The 16,896-nt window shown below is 50.7% G+C and overlaps 1 protein-coding gene across 4 annotated transcripts in view; it reads right to left on the reverse strand.

The window, feature by feature from the left end:
• Ssbp3 (single stranded DNA binding protein 3) overlaps window positions 1–16,896 on the reverse strand; it is a 141,355-nt gene that overhangs the window by 5,848 nt on the left and 118,611 nt on the right. The window contains exons 6-14 of one of the 4 annotated variants that reach the window (XM_057783779.1): window positions 16,634–16,714; window positions 15,664–15,723; window positions 12,846–12,912; window positions 12,674–12,750; window positions 6,744–6,808; window positions 6,116–6,164; window positions 5,500–5,535; window positions 5,011–5,065; window positions 3,728–3,798 (exon numbers count right to left, since the gene is read on the reverse strand). In XM_057783779.1, coding sequence (XP_057639762.1) covers window positions 3,728–3,798; window positions 5,011–5,065; window positions 5,500–5,535; window positions 6,116–6,164; window positions 6,744–6,808; window positions 12,674–12,750; window positions 12,846–12,912; window positions 15,664–15,723; window positions 16,634–16,714 — 561 coding nt within the window. Of the gene's footprint in view, window positions 1–3,727; window positions 3,799–5,010; window positions 5,066–5,499; window positions 5,536–6,115; window positions 6,165–6,743; window positions 6,833–12,673; window positions 12,751–12,845; window positions 12,913–15,663; window positions 15,724–16,633; window positions 16,715–16,896 lie in introns of all 4 variants that reach the window. The other 3 variants (XM_057783778.1, XM_057783781.1, XM_057783780.1) reach the window with 3 other exon arrangements.

A 16,896-nucleotide genomic window follows, 5' to 3' on the forward strand; every position in this document is an offset into this window, starting at 1 on the left:
GTGCCTGTGTGCCACTTGTCCCAGCTCCGCTCCGTTGGTCTATACTGGTTAACTTTCTAATACAGAAACACCATTACTTAAACAAAACGACCAGACCAGTTATCAGTAGCAGTTAGCAGCTGGGTTGTTTGAAGAGATGTCATGTGTGAGGACACTGTATTTTCAACAATGCTTCTGTCTGACCTTCCTTCTACCACTGGGCTGGCCTTTTTAGTGTGACATTCCTGCCTGTGATGGCCAGCACTCCTATACACTAGCACACACAGGACAGACGCCTGCTCAATTAAAGCTCTTTTTCACATGAGGATACTTCAACTTATGAGATCCAAGTTGAATTCTTGTTTAACTTGGCTGTCCTTGACCATGGCATTTTCTGAGTTCTCCTGCAGCCTCATTTCTGAAAAACTAAGCCATTCTTTCTCTGGTGTGAGGTTAGCGCGACCGTCCAGGTGAGTACACACACCTTCCTTTTATTCCACTCCTTTTCTCGCCCTTCCTGACCAGACTTCCTGACCAGACTTCCTGACCAGACGCGATACCCTTCTTGCCACACCTTAGTTTTTGTGTTTTGAGATGCGGTTCTCACTATACAGCCCTGGCTGACCCTACACTTGGTATGTTGCCTATGCTGGCCTAGAACACACGGCAATCTTCCTGCCTCTCTGCCTCGAGTGCTAGGATTTTAGGTGTCTCATCTTAAAAACTGTGAGTTGTGGGGTGGTGTTTGTTTAGCTGGTTTGGTTTCTCTGTGCAGCTTTGCCTTTCTTAGAACTCACTTCGTAGACCCAGCTGACCTCGCTCAGGTATCTGCATGCCCGTCTCCTGAGTGCTGGGATTAAAGGCAGGCACTGCCACCATACTCAGCAAAAATATTGCGGGTGTGGTTTTTTGTTTTGATTTTTGAGTTTTTTTGAGACAGGGTTTCTTTGCATAGCCTTTGGTGTCGTGGAACTCACTTTATAGACCCGCCTGCCTCTGCTTCCCGAGTGTGGGGACTAAAGGCAGGCACTGCCACCGCCCGGCAAAAATACTGAGTTTTTAAAGGTAACGCTTAACAACTTTTCTGTGGTTGCCAGAAATGACTGTCACTTTACAGGAATCCAACAGAGGCATTCTATTATTTGGGCGGAGTGGTGTGTGTGTGTGTGTGTGTGTGTGTGTGTGTGTGTATGGGGGGTGGGTTGAGATAGGGTTTTCTGTGTGTAAATCAGATTAGCCTTGAACAGAGTTCCACCTGCCTCCACCTCTCAACTGCTGGGTTTAAAGGTATGTGCCACCATGCCCAGCTGGTATCTCCATTCATTTCTTCCTTCCTTCCTTCCTTCCCTCCCTTCTTTTTTACTTTTTGAGGTATGGTTTCTTTGTGTAACAGCTCTGGTTGTCCCGGAACTAGCTCTGTGGAGCAGGCTGACCTTGAACTCACAGAGATTCACCTGCCTCTGCCTCCCAAGTGCTGAGATTAAAGACATATGCCACCACCACCTAGCTGGTATTCTCTATTTCTATGAAGTAAAATTCGCATGACGTTCTTTTATAAAGCTACAAATAACGTGAACGGCAGCATCGTGAAGGCACGGGGGTAAGGGATGCCTCCCTTCACTGGTGAGGTTTCAGATGGATCTTCCATGAGTGATACTAAAGCTGTTTGCTGGACATGCAGATCAATGAGCAAACTCGAGCTGGATTTAATAAGGAAACAGTTCTGCTTTCTGCAGTTCCATTAAAAGCCTCATGGAAATCAAGATAATGTAGAATTTCAGCTCTTAAATTAACAGAGCTACCAGGAATTGTCTTTTGCTTTGTTTTCTTGGTGGTGTTGGGGATGGAACCCAGAGTCTCCTGCATTTGAGGCAGTGGCTCTAATCCTGAGCTGCACACTCAGTATGCAGTCTTGTGTTACAACGATGTGCAGAGTCACTGACATACTGTGAAGAATACAGCTGTGCCCAGGGGGCTGGGACATCTAAAGTTATCAAAAATCCCTTCCCTTTGGTTCACACATAGGACTTTCTGTTGCAACCACTAGATCTGAATACAACTGTCTCATTTGCAGTGCAATCAGGGAATGGGGTGATGGCTGTGCTCACACTCATGATAACTAGGGGGTCACTGTTTTTGACTGGACACTTGAATCACTCCAAAGAAGAAATAGAGTTTCGGTTCAGAAGGATGTGCCAGCAGCCACACCCTAGGGAGAGAGAGCTTCTCCACCCCTCCCTGACCACCTCTAAGTCTACACACAGTGTAATGTTCTTGAGTGTCCTATCAAGTTCTGTGCCTTTAAACCTGTCAAAAGAATGAGGGTTATTTAGCTTTCTCTTTTGTGCTGTCTGGGTCACAGTGGAGCTGGCATTGTCACGGTTCGTAGTTTCAATGACCTCAGCTCTTAAGCACATGGTCACAGTATTCACAATGGCAAAGGCAAACCCAGTACCACCTTAATGCAAACTGGAGAGTGAACTGCAGTAGCAGGGAGAGAGGGGCCGTGCCCTGGTGCCACAGCCCTTAGGAAAACACAGCCTAAGTGATGCCCATCGGCATCCACGGGCTAGGAAAATATGACGACGGTGACTGCAGGTGATAGATGATCTAAGCCGTGTCCATCTGACTCAACCACAGTGGTTTCCACCGTGCAGTGGGCCTCTGTGTGCTACTCCTTCCACTCAACCGTCAACACTCACCACTCACGTTATGACACAGGACTTATGCCTGGGGTATTTCAGCATACAGAGCTTTTACTACTAATATCTGGATGGATGAATGACAACCCCAGTGAGGAGCAGCAAGGCTAGTGGGTGGGTGGGAGGCCTGTATAATAGAGACTTCCCCATATTTATTCAACACATGGCCCTGGCTAAGGAAACAGGCCAAAGAGCATGACCTCTGGAGGGCTGCTGGGGAGATGGAATGTATTCAGTACCTAGTGCTCGTGGCACAGCCCAGGAGGGCACGTGCTTACTGTGCACAAGGTCCTGGACTTGTTCCTCATCAACAAACAGACAGACAAATGTGTGCTGTCTTCAGTGCAGGGCAGCCCATACATGGAAATCGGACACCTGAGGTGATTCCTGTATTATCTTGGGCACTGGGCCCACAAAACCAGAGGGTCCCAGGGCTACCTCCTCTCCAAGCCCAGGGCACCCCAGAACCCACACTAGACCAGCTCATCTCCTCCTTCTAGAGACAAGTAGGATAATGACCTGGCCGTACAGCAGTCCCATATAGCATGCTTAGGGAACGTGGCACTAGGGACAGGCACACAAGAAGCAGGGCAGGTGGAATTCCGGATGAGAGAAGACCCAGAGTAGAGGCAAGCAGCTGCCATGTTGGCACTGACATGGGTGAGGCGGGTCCCCAAAGGCACACCTCAGGTTTCACCCTCAGCTATAATGCTCAAGAGACAGGGAAGATGGGAAAGAGGAACTCCAAAGTGGCACAGTCAGTCAGGAGAATGGGGACTAAGTCAGAGCGCCCTGCAGCCTGGTGCTTTCCCTTGCCAGAATCCTCACACCTGACCAGAGGGTGAACCCTGGCCCCTCCCCACCTCCACTAGTGATAAGATGAGGACTGACTTGCCCAAGAGGTAATCACTTTTCTGATGGTTTATTTTATTCATCTTTGGTAACAAATGGCTGAAATCAATTACACTTGCTTTCCCCTCAGCTGATGAAGTTAATTATGATTTGTTATGGTATCTGGTATGTAAATGAGCAGAAAGCAGACTCACGTTGGACCGGCTGCCTCCAGGCGGCACAGGATTAATCATTGTGTAGATGTTGTCACTGGAATTTGTTGAATCTGTAGAATAGTGGAAACCGTATAGCTGAAGTGATTAATTCATTTCTTAATTAAAACAAACTCGTGGCACTTGAACTCATTCTTTGGTATTTTATCACCTAAAATTTCTTCTAAGTATCACCATCTTCTGGGTAATTTGTATTTAATGAAGATTCACCAAGTTTTTAATCACAGAAAATTCAACTGTGAAAACCACTCAACCACAAACCCAAGAATTTCAGGGTATATGGGCAGCAGGGCAGGTACAGCACAGGGGACTTCAGATCCGTTCCACAGGCTTAGCAAGGACACAAGGACATACCTGTGCTCTCTCTCAGCCCCACCCAGGGAAAGAAAATGCAGCAAGTTACCCAGAACCACTCTGCTAGGCTGAGGGGTAGGAAGGAGACAGGGATGGGGCTGGGGACGCATTAACATACGGAGTGGGTTAACGTGACCCAGTCTGAATGTAGGTCACGCCGCTCATCAATGCTGCAGAGGGGGAGCTGGAGCGGGAGCCGGCTGTGGCTGCAGTCAGCTCCACCCCTGCAGCTGAGCAGATTTCCTTTATAGGGAGCTGGAAGGGGAGGCTCTGGCCACTCCCTACCCAGCCAGGAAAGTCTCCTCAGGAAATAAGTTAGCAGTGCTCTCTCAGGAGCAGAAATTCTCCCTCTATTTTGGGCTGGGTAGGGGATGTGTGCTGCACTCCTTCCGGCTGACTGCAATGCTATTCTTAGTGAGTAGACAGATAATTGTGACTGTGTGTGTGCATGTGTGCACCTGCCCTCGTGTGCACATGCCCTCTCCAGATAAAAGAAACAGGGAAAGGAGATCTCTTACACAGAGGACCAGAAAGAAGTCTAGAGATCTGGAACTTCATGGGGAATGTGTGTGTGCCCCAAGTTGTGGAGGGGGGCGGCAAAGACCCTTTCTGAGTCATCTAGGGTAAAGAAACCTTGTTGTTTCTGACCTTGGCTCAGCCTTGGCCTTGTTCTTCACTAAGCAGTGTAAAGGAGCACAAGGTGGGTCACCCAACAGAGGCCACACCATGGGTTAGTGATGTCAAAGGGCTCAGGGCCCTTAAATCCCATCCCTAGGTGTCAGTGCCTGACAGAGGATACACTGCTCAGAAAGCAGTGGCTGAAAGACCGGGCTCTGCAACAGAGCCCTCAGGACCACACAGCACGGCACCCCACTCCCACTGGGCTTTTCTTTCCCCTCAAGGCATCTTACCCGCAGGACTAGGCATGATGGGGGTTCCTGGAGGGCCGCCACCACCAGGGGGTCCCTGAGATGAGATAAAAACTGTCATCAGTAACCTGTGGTGATAAGAGCTTGGGAGGCTGCTATGCTACCTACCAGTGCCCAGGCAAGCCTGGCACCTTCCAGGGCTGAGCGTGTGTCTCTTGCACTCAGAACGGGAGCATGCAAGCCTGAAGGAAGCTGGACTTACACATCCTCCTCTCAAGTCAAGAGGCACCAGTGGAGGGTGAGCGCACAGACACTAATGAAAGCCAGAGGCACTATGGGAGTAATCTGCTGGGCAGCCGCTCAGAAGGAGACCCCTCCTGGGTCAGCTCTGGAGAAATTTGGACCACTCCGGGCCTGTACAAATACCTAAACATTGATAGCAAAAGCCCTGGCAATTTGGATCTTGGGCTCTCCTGCCAGGCAGTAGTTGGTCATTGGCACTGGGTAGTCAAAACCCGCAGCTGCACTTACCACATAGGTACCGGGTGAGGAGGAGGAGTACGGGATCTGGAAAGAAGATTAAGGAGCCATGTATTGGAGCTGCCTTCCCTGGCAGACAAGTATTGTGCCCTTTCACTTCCAAACCCACTCTTATGAGAGGCACGGGGCCCCAGTGAATTAGTAACCCGGTAAGTTTCCGGAAGAGGTCTGAGACAGGAGTGAGGCCACAATGCAGTGGTCCTGGGGATTGGCCTTGTTTTCCAATAGGACAGGACGGTTCCAGGAGACCTTCCTTTTGGGAGGGTGGGAGAGAGCAACACCCACACCCACCCCTCTTCCCAGCTTGTCTGCACTGAGCCCTCAATCATCTGCCTCAGTGTTAAAACCAAAATCATCTTCCCTCAACAAATGATGCACCTGAAGCCCAGGCTCTCGGCTGGTACCCATGAGCTTCTGCAGGGCAGGACCACCTTCGAGGACCCCAGCACACTGCCCAAGGGCTCCACCCACAGGCGCCTTCTTCTCAGAGGCATAAAGTGGAATCCCCCTGTGCTTCTCCATCCTGACACCTTCCTGGAGACAGGATTTACCCTGTGCCCAGAACCTCTTCTTGGATAACGGTGCCCCACCAGACCTGGATACTCACTGAGTTAGCACTGTTGGGATTGGGCCAGGGTCTGCCAGCTCCTGGGCCCCTGAGAGAAGGAGAGATGGAAACAATCAAAGTGATGCTAGAGACTCTACAGATGGAGCCAGCAGGGGCAGAGGAGCAGGCTGACATCAGCGCAGAAGTCCCAGAGGCCACCTGACTCTGGGGTGGTGACAGGTAGCCCCATGGCTGGAGACTCACACACTCCTTCACACTTTATGTAAAACTTGTAAATTACATATTTATAAAATGATATATAAAGCCTTTCTGCTTTTCCCTAGAAAGATAGGCCACAGATTCTCATACAAGCACTAGAGATGAGGGATTAAATCTTAGATCAGCCATTGAAGCTGTGCAAGCCTGAGGAAGTCATTCTACCTCTCTGTGCCTCAGTGAGGTCGCAGGCAGGGAATAACCACGCCTTGCAGGTGTAGCCTGAAGATATGTGGAGTATGCCCACCACTGTGCCTGGCACACGGCACTGTGTAAGGCAGAGTTTTCATCCTAAGGATGAGGAAACTGGGGTCCTGAGAGGCACCAGTGACTCTTAGGAGTCTTCTGGGGTTCCAACATGAGTGGGGAGGCCATAGGCCCTGAGGCACTGGCCAGGGCCTTTTTGCCTTACATGTTAATCCCAGGCATGGCGGGGCCGAGGGAGTTGGGTGGTGGTCTCATGCCGCTGCCGTAATTCTGCAACGATAACCAAGGGTCAGTCTATGAGAAGGAGAAGGGGAACCGGGGAGGGGAGACAAACACAGAATATAAGTGAGAGGGTTAGTCTGTGAAGACAACCTGATGAGAAAAAAAATCATATATTCTTTCAGAAAGGATGGGGATCAAGTGACAGGGACCACAATGACAACAAGCCAGCACAGAGGGACAGTCACGACAGTCAATGCGTTTTCGGGGGGCCGGGAGGGGGGGCTCAACATGTTATTCCCCAAAAAGGGTTTGTTCAGTAAGCTGCTGTTTGCCCCTTCCCACAGCTCAGCAGGTAGAAGGGCTAACTCGGTACCAGGTCCACCGCTGATTGGTGACAGGGGCCACATGGACTCTGAGGGAGAAGACAACAGAGGGCCCCAGCCACCATTCCACTAACCTCAAGATGCTCAACCCTCTTCCCCACATGATCATCCCTCCCATCCTGCTGGACTCTAAGGGCCTTCTTACATCAGGACACTGTCTCCATGGCTACACCCTAACTCTACAACCCAAGGTGTTCAATGGCTGACACAGAAACTGCCAGAGAAGAGAACAACCTGCACCAACTATACGCTTGGGCACCGCCCTTGCTGGGCATCTAGGAGAAGTAGGCTGGTGGCAGAGCCCTCCAGTGCAAACCCTATTTCTGTGCACACACCCTCTTACCGAGTCTGCTCTATCCTCGGAATAATACTCTGAAGCTAGTTCCCCTTACAAACGAAGAGGCTGGAGGGCTAAGAGTGAGCGGCTGGCCAGAATCAGCTAGCAAATGGCAGGCCAGGTTCTCACCCATAAGCCTCCTGGATCTCTCCCAAAATCTCTGACAGAAGGAGGCAAAGCCAGGGGACAGTGTTAGGTCAGACAAGCATAGAGGTTACACTGGGCTGAAAACAGGTCTTCCCAAAGGACTGTCTTCCAAACGTCACGACGGAGGGTCCTGTCTTCTGCCAGGTCACCCACTGAGGTTGTGAGTATGGAAGATACAGACACTGATACCCAGATGCCTGGCAAGGAGTGGGGTCTACAGGGAGGGCAGGCTGCAGCCAGTTTAACAGAGCCTCACTCCCTGGGCCTGTGCTGGGCAGATACCCTGCACGGTACGCGGAGTCCACAGGACAGCCAAACCCAGCCTGGCCACTTGCTGTCCACTCCGGCAACTGCATAAATGACAGCTCTCACTACGGAGGACAAAGCTGTGATGTGTGTCTTTTGTGCACGTGGCAGCTCCCACGGAGATTATGAAGTGAGGCACCGAAGGGGCAGAATGGCCGCATGCTAAGCCAGAACAATGGCCTGTGCCAGGCTCTGCCAGGACCACAGCCCTGTTTTGCCTACAAAACAGCAACAAGGAGCTCAGGTGCCTCTGGCTTTACAGGGAGCCGTGCTGATTGCCAAGTGATGGTTCTGAGGTGCCCACAGAGTCAAAGGGTGCGTGGTGACTTGAGATGACAGCAGCTGACTCACCATTACCCTCAACGTGGCTGTGGAATGTTTCTACCCCTATTCTGCCCCTCACAGGAAGCTAGCGCACTATGGTCAGTGAGAATTGGCCCATGAGAAAGATCTTCCAGGTGCCAGAGCTACACACCTGCTTTTCTCCCCAGAAAAGGCAAGTTCATGCTCCAGGGCTAACCGAGGCCAGGATGTTCAGATAGATATGCAGCATGCTGCCTATGGTGGTTCGAGAGAAAATGGCCCTCAAAGGGAGTAGCACTATTTGGGGGTGTGGCCTTGCTGGAGGAAGCGTGTTACTGCAGCACAGGCTTTGAGGTCTCTTTTTCTCAAGCTTCCCTCATTGTGACTGTCAATCAACTTTGCATTGCCTGCAAGAGGTAGCACTCTGCTCCAACAAGCTGCTATGCTCCCCTTCATGACGACAATAGACTGAACCCCTGAAACTATAAGCGAGCCACCCTCAAATAAATGTTTTCTTTATAAAAGTTGCGGTGGTCATGATGTCTCTCCCCAGCAATAGAAACCCCAAGACACTGCCCCAGATGGGAGATGTAGAGGGTTCCAAGCCTACCAGCTTGCTAACAAGGTGGCACCCTGCACTGAGCTACGGCAAGTCTTCCTCCTACAGGTGCACATCCCAAAGGGTCACTCCATACCTCCCAATTCCCAAGTGACAACACAGAGGCTCAGAAAGGCCAGACACTTGCCCACCCAGTAAGGCAGGACCAGAAGCTGAGCTGAAACCCGGCTTGGAGACTAAGTCCACATGGGCTTGGAAGATCAGTACCCAGGTTCTGGAGTTGCTGGAGATGACTGGGCACTAGACAGGAGCTGACCATCTACCCTCCTCAGCACTGTTCCATAGTGACGGGGAGGACACGGGCACAAGGCCTCCCTCCCTTCCTGGTTCCTAGCTGGTGCACAGCAGCACCTGTCCCACAGCTCTGCTGGACTAGGGTGACGTGGGAGACATGACTGGTGACTCTCTGTAGCTCCCTCAGGGGGGGACTTTCGCCTGTCAAATGCACTATTGTTAGATTCATCTACAGAGGAACCTGGAGCTATGCAGGCAGTTTTCTGGGTAGTGGGGGAAGGCGAGGGAGAGGCAGACCTATTCTGCTTTAAGCCAGGGTGCCTAACAAGAGAAGGCTCCCCAGCCTCACTCCCTCTCACTTAGCTGGGGTGCTCGGCACAAGATTAAGTTGTCCTTCTGAAGCTCTGAGCGTGAGTCAGCCTTGAGTCTGGGGCCCCAGGAGATTCAGTTTCTCCAGGTGTCACAGGACTGTCCCTGGAGAATCAAGAATGTGCTCTATCTGAACTTGTTAAAACACAGACAAACTAGGATTGCGGTCTGAGTCTAGCTCTGGCCGGAACACCGGAACTGCTACGGCAGTAGCCTGGGGTTGGCTGGTACCCTGAGTCTCCAAGGGTCTTGAACCTGTTTCACCACGTGTGACCAAAACCCTGAAAGACAGAGCTTTGTCTAACAACTCACTCTCCAGATCTCGGACAATAGGGCACTCACTATCTCACGTTAACATATGTGATTTTGAGATGGAACTGGATTAAGTTGAAGTACTGCCTCTTTCCAGATGGTAATTTTGCATGCTAAAAACCATCATAGGCCCTGGAGGAAAAGGACTGGATGATGCCTGTCTGCTCATTCCTTTGAGCTGAGATAGGATACATGATCAAAAACCATTCTACCTGGTTTTGAAACTTATAAAATAGCCCCCGATCATGCTATATCGGTTTCCCATCTCCTTCTGAAAATTCTCGAGGGGTCACTGGCCAAATGCATTCTGATCCTTCACTCGGGATTATACAAGGTGTCCTGCCTCTATGTCTAGCCTGAGCACAGCACGGCTCATACAGTGGTGCTCAATTATGCTGCCGGACCCTAATGGCCCAGGTCAGAAGGCAGAATGCAGAAAGATAGCAGTGTTCACAGCCACTCTTGCCCTGCCTCACACGGTGTCAAACTCCTGACCCTGGAGAGAGTAGTTTCTCCCAGTACTAAGTTTATGGCCAGTCTCTCTTATCCATTACCGTGCCTGGGCAGTAGCCTCAGAGGCCAGGGAATAAGAAAAGTACCAGGGGAGGAAAGAGAGTCTGCCCTCTCTAGTACAAAGCCTTGACAGGTGGTGGTTTGAAAGAGAAAGGCTCATGTTTGAATGTGTGGTTCTCAGTTAGTGGAACTGTTTGGAAGGACTAGGAGATGTGGCTTTGTTGGGAGTAGGAATATCTTGTTGAGAAGGTGTGGCACAACATGGGCACACACCAGGATCAGTCTCTCTCTCTGCCTGTAACCTGCAGATCATATGTGAGCTATCAGCTACTGCTCTAGTATCATGCTTGCCTGCCCACCTCCAGACTCACCGTCATGATGCCATGGACTAACCCTTTGAAACTGTAAGCCAGCCCCAATTAAATGCTTGCCTTTTAAAGTTGTCTTGGTCATGATGTTTCTTCACAATAATAGAACAGTAAATAAGACACGGTCCAAAACGTCTCTGATAATATCCTAGATGACCCTGATGCCGGCTCCCAGACTGTCCCTGGCCTAACACTAAATCAACATCATGGCTTCGTGTCTCAGAGTAAGTTGGTATGGGGTTTCCGGGCTGCTCAAGAGAGATTTGGTTTGGGGATTTATTATTACACACTACCCAGCATGCTCTAGGCATGAACAAAGGACCTTTAGGCCTGCACACTGACGTGGCCAGGCAAGAGGTCAAGGGATCTCAGACTCTGGGACCCTGTCTCGTCATGAAAGTGCGCTAGACTTACACGGTGTGACACTCTGGAGCCAGGAAAGAGAAACTTCTGGAATAGTTTGTGGGCACCCTGGGTGCTGAATTCTCATTCTTACTCTAGGTCTGCAAGGTTTCTGTTAAGGCAGGTTCTCATGTAGCCCAGGCTAGCCTCGAACTCACTGTGGAGTTGGGGCTGACACCTCCATGTGCTGGTATCACACCCAGACCCAGTGCATGCCAGGCAGGTTCTCTACCAACTGAGCTACATCTCCAGCTCTGTCTTTTTTCAATTTTACATTTTGTGGTGCTGGGGATGGAACCAAGGGCCACAGGCACGCTAGGCAACAGCTCTGCCACTGAGATACACACAGCCTCTACCCTCACTCGACCTCACTATTAGGCCTAATAAGCTGTAAATGACTTTGCCGGGAAAAGAAAATGAGCCTAATCAAATCTCAACAACTAAAGCCATGAATGCTGGCTTTAAGTTCTGTTTGTGTTTTGTTTCCCTACCTGGCCCGGCCTGGAACTTGCTATGTCCTCAGACAGGGTCTCACTAAGTAGCACTGGCTGGCCAGGAACTCAGAGAGCTCCAGCTGCCTCGGCCTCCTGTCCCGAGGGATTAAAGATGTGCACCACTATCCTCAGCAGTTTTAAGTTCTTAAAGTTAGAAAACATAAATGTTTCTTCGTGGGGGCTACCGAGGCCCAGGGATCATACTGAGTTCTGTCAGCACCCTATAGAGTGGACACCTTGTTCATCCTAGAGATGTGGTTGTTGATCCTCTCAGAGTCCCCACAGGGAAAACAAGATCTCACCTTGCGCCAGTCAGAGCCTGTAACACATTGAAAAGCCAACACCACTGTCAATTCCTTAACAGCAGTGAATGCCACACAGCTCAGGCCAAGGGGACAGAGACCCACTTCTGACACTGGAGAAGATGGCTGTGCTTTCAAATCTTGCCTCTGCCCTGTGCAAGGGCAGTCCTGTAGGTTTTTAAACTGTGCTTTCTCAATAATGGAGCTCACTGGTCAACAGCAAGATGGAGCAGAAGCCTGGGGGTGAGCCCATTCCCCAAAAACATGGACAGAGACCCTCATTTGACAGGTGGAAAAACTGCACACTGGGGTCCAGAGAAGTCTAAGTAAGTAACCCAAGGACATCACTGCTCACTTGACTTGTTCTACCACTAAAGCACAAGGTGGTCCTGTTGCCCATTTAAGTCTACTCTACTCAGGGTGGGAAGTGGCTTTGGATTTCTGGAGATCTCATTTCATAGCTTGTGACACTTACCCTGGATGGGTCTGCCATCAAGGTGGCTCCCTGGCTGTGCCCTGTGCTCAGGTTCTCTGGGGTTATCAGGTCTGTCCACTGTCTACCCAGAGGCTATTCCCATCCAGGTGGCTCCCTGGCTGTGCCCTGTGCTCAGGTTCTCTGGGGTTGTCAGGTTGCCCACTGTCTACCCAGAGGCTATTCCCATCCAGCATCTCACAGACAGGGAGAGGAGCTGGGGACCCGACTGTGCCCTTCCTCTCAACTGAGAGCCAGAAATGTGGGAGACTGACAGACTGTGGAGAAAGGAGAGAAAGCGGGTGCACACAGATGGCAGGGGAGACGGACAGATAAGCAGGGAGCTGGTTACCTGTGGGCCAGGCCCCATGGGCCCCATGCCTCGGGGAGGGTTCATTCTCTGCATTGATCCTCCCATGTTGGGGTGACCTGTGTAAGAAAACAGATGAGCCACGGGCTGTCAGGAGTACAGCAAAGAGGAGCCCTCCCAATGCCCCAGCCACCTACCCTCCCGCCTTCTCTACCTTGTTGTCGTGTGGGATCCATAGAATTGGGCAGCAATGGCTGTGTCCCAGGAACTCCTCCTGGAGGCTGAGGGAAACAGGAGACACGGCTTGAGTCACCCTTCTAGAGGGTTTTGTTGGGGGGGGGGGGGGAGAAGACACATCTGCATGCCCTACCCTGCTCGCCACCTGGCCTTCCCGAGACTATCTCTGAGAGAGTGGAGTACCCCAGCTCTGGAAAGCAGAGCATTAGTCAAAACTGTAGGATGAGGAAGGGGTAAAGTGGGGAGCTAGGCTCTCCATTAGAACCTGCACATCTGCAGTCTGGTAACGGCAAGCTGTGGATTCCCGCCACCCTCATCCAAGGGGGAGCACATGAACCCCAGGGGCTGCAGTTTTAAGTCCAATCCTACCTCCCTTTTGCTTCATAGATGCAATTCATCTTAAGCACATCTCCAAATCACAAGGACTTAGAGGAAGCCACTGGTTAAAAACTATCACTACAAAGAGGCCTTTACAGGTGAACCAGGTGGAATTAACTGGAGTCCAGAGCTCTAACGGCTTGAGCCAGAGTCAGCAGAGTCACCCAGGCCTCCCAGATTCCATCTGCTCCCACCCTAGAGGTGGCAAAGCAGCTAGCAGTAGAGAAGAGGTTGCTGAAGGAGTAGGGTGCTCTGAGAACAGACTAAAAGTCATTTACTTAGGAAAAAGTTATTCTAGCTACAATCTGAAAAACAAGAGAGCAGCAGAGGGTGGGCCAAGAGTCCCATGGGACCTTTTAGGCCCCATAGAAGAGTTTTGGTTTCTCCAAGAAAAGCCTTGGTGATAGAGGGCCACCTCTATCTCTGGTTGAAGGTGCCAATGCTTATGGAGGCTGGGCCATGACTGTCCCCAGCCTTGGCGGCTACTGTAGGCCAACTGAGCAGAGCTCTGCTGAACAGGGAATGCTAAGCAGGCTCAAACAGGGAGGCAAGAGAGGGACAGACCCACCCTCCTTCTCCCTGCTTTTCCAGCTTCAGAAGAGGAGCATGAGGCCCGGACAGGGGCTTCCTGAGAGCCCTCCAACCCCTCTGGCTAGGCTGCACCTGGGGGTCACAAAGTGCTACAGTCACCTGCTGTTTCTGACTGCCTGGGGAGCTGGTGAGGTTGGGTCCCGGCACCCAAATTTAGCTGCCCTCCTCTTTCCCCTCAAGTTCCTGAATTGTGACTCACCTGGCTGGTTTGTGTCTGCCCATCTGGATTGGTGGTTTTTAACAGAGACTGGGGATTCAGGGCCTGCCTCCTAGATCCCCAGAACAGGCACACCCCATCTATCCTGTCCAGAGAGCTATAACAGTGGCTGCCTTTTGTACAGTAGTCTTCCATAGCTTCTAAACCTGCTACACGCCAGGCGTTTTTTTTTTTTTTTTTTTTTTTTTCGAAACAGGGTTTCTCTGTGGTTTTAGAGCCTGTCCTGGAACTAGCTCTTGTAGACCAGGCTGGTCTTGAACTCACAGAGATCCGCCTGCCTCTGCCTCCCGAGTGCTGGGATTAAAGGCGTGCACCACCACCGCCCGGCTCACGCCAGGCGTTTTAGCTGGGATACAGGTTAAGGGGTTTGGGACTCCTCGGTGGGGCATCTGAAACAGGGCTAAGACCATCTGGGCTTTTCTTCAGGGGAGGGAAGATGTGTGATTGACTGGCAAGGATAGCAGGTCTCACACTAGAAGGCTAAGGCCTGCATACCTGAGAAGGAAATATAGTCTTGTAGGTGGGGGTCATAATCTTGCTATGTGTAGCCCACAGAGGCCCACGGGAGACAGAAATGCCCTTGGAGGTAAGGTTGCTCTGGCCTTGGAAAAGTCACTCCTCCCTCTCTCCATACCCAAGAAGTCCGTTTTACTAAAAAACCTGGGTTTCTCAATTCCTTTTGTCTAAATTTACCTCCTCTGTGTTGGAGAAAACAGGAAACAAAGGACTTTGGGAGAGGAAAATAGCAAATTGGAAATATACACCAAAGAGCGTCCTCACAGTCCCCATATCATGTCAATTGGGCTTCCTCACAGCACCCCAAGAGAGTGCCAATATAGGTGACTAAACTCCTGGCTCTGAGTATGCTGGGACTGCTGTCAGATTTTTTTTGCTAAGTCATTGGAAGAATTCTGGTAAAAAAGAAAAAACCCCACAAAGAGAAATCTCCCCAGTGCCTCCATCATGCTGGATCGGCCTGTCCACCTCAGGAGCGACATCTGGACTTCTTCAGCAATCCACCCTAATGGACTGGTCCAAGGAAGGCCAGCCTACCCCAAACTGCCAACCCTGAAAGACCAGAGGAAGGTCTGGGCCGAAAAGCCCACTTCGTAAGCAAGGTACTTTTTTTAAATTATATGATCACCTCCTTCCTTGTTTAGGGGAAACAGGCAGACTGCTGAAAATCTCACAAACAGCCTGCTCCCTCGGCAGCCGGGCTCCTGACCTAAGCACTCCTACAGGACATCTGCCCTCTAATAGCAGGGCTATGTTCGCCACTCTTGGCAATTCTCAAAAGCTTCCAGGAAAAAAAAAAAACAATGCACATTATCAATTGACTTCATTAAGGAAGAAGACCCTCTTCCAAGAAGGGGCTGGAAGGGAGGGTTAGGGTCATTGCCACTGTCTCCTGAAGAGCTGAGTCCCTGAAATCCCATCAGCTGCTGCTCTCTAAACACAGTTAAATGCTGACCCTGGGGCAGGTTTAATCCCCACCTTAAAACCTAATACTCCATCCCTGAGCCTCGTACCTCACTTCTGACCTCAGTCCAGGTCTATCTAGGCCCAAGGATGGCTGCGAGGGAAGAGAAAACGAGAAAATGTACTATACCTGGTTTCCCATTCTGATCGGGGGCCTGGGGCCGCCTGCATATCGCGGTGACATAAAAGGCTGTAATTATAGGGAATTAGTTCAATGACAGCCTGAACTACTAAACAGTGACAAACACAAATGCTTTGCACTCTGCAAAGTCCAGTTTGTTACAACTAGTGCTCGTTTAAGCTCTCTCTAGTCCGGTAGCCTCTTCCTTCCGGGCAAAACTTCCCTTGGGCAGAGGAACAAAAGATCCACACAACACAACACACATCTCCCAACCTGCACTGGCTTGCAGGAATCTAGTCTGGGCGGAGGGGCAGCAGCTGGGACCTCACACAGGATGCAGAATAGCTAAATCAACGCAGAGTAAAGGAGACCACCTCTGCTCTCCACGAGGGCAAATAAAACAAGAAAAAGGAGGGAGACGTCACATCTTCAGGTCTGCAGACAAAGCAGGACACACACACACAAGCGCGCACACAAGCACACACAGAGAAACCATCAATGGGGAGGAGTGGGAAGGTAGGAGCAAGGACTTATGGGAAAACATGATGAAAAAAAAAAAAAAACCAGTAAGGGACAGCGGGCTCCCTAACTTAATGCGGGGAAATGGGCAGGAAAGCTTTCTCAGCAGCGAGTGCACAAAGAAAAGGCCAGGGATGCAGCCTTGGTTACAAACAAATGGTTGACCGAACTCAAAATCAAACAAAAGTGAGAGAGGAAAAAACAAAAACATAAAGGCCACTAACAAGGTCACAGAAATATTTTTGTTTCTTTTCTCTTGGTTTCATATCCAAACTGGGTGGGACGTCCAAGAAATGAAGACTGTCTTTAGAAAAATATATATATTTAAATTAAACTTGTCAATTATGACTGGAAGGCAATGCTGGAGCATACTTTGATTTTTGTTTTTCCTCTGCGGCTCTCTCCTTCCTCCTGCCCCGCGCCCCCCGGCTGGTGGGCCGGTGAGCCACAGTGCGTTTACCTGACTGTGGGGTCCCATCATGCTGCTGGGATTGTGAGGTGGAGGCTGTGCGTGCGGCGAGGGCTGTGACCCCGGAGGACCCTGTGAGGCCAGACAGTAGAGGCAGGTTATAGATCACAGCACATGGAGAAGCGCAGAAGAAGCTTAAAAGAACAAAAATTAAACCAAAACGCAGAGTGGCGGCGGGCGTGCGGGTGGTGGGCTGTGGCTGGCAGGAGGTGGCGGAGCGCTGCTTGGGTCCTGGTTCAATGGCGAACAACGGC

Source organism: Chionomys nivalis, chromosome 11 (assembly GCF_950005125.1).
Source record: "Chionomys nivalis chromosome 11, mChiNiv1.1, whole genome shotgun sequence".
In the NCBI taxonomy this organism is placed as follows: Eukaryota; Metazoa; Chordata; class Mammalia; order Rodentia; family Cricetidae; genus Chionomys; species Chionomys nivalis.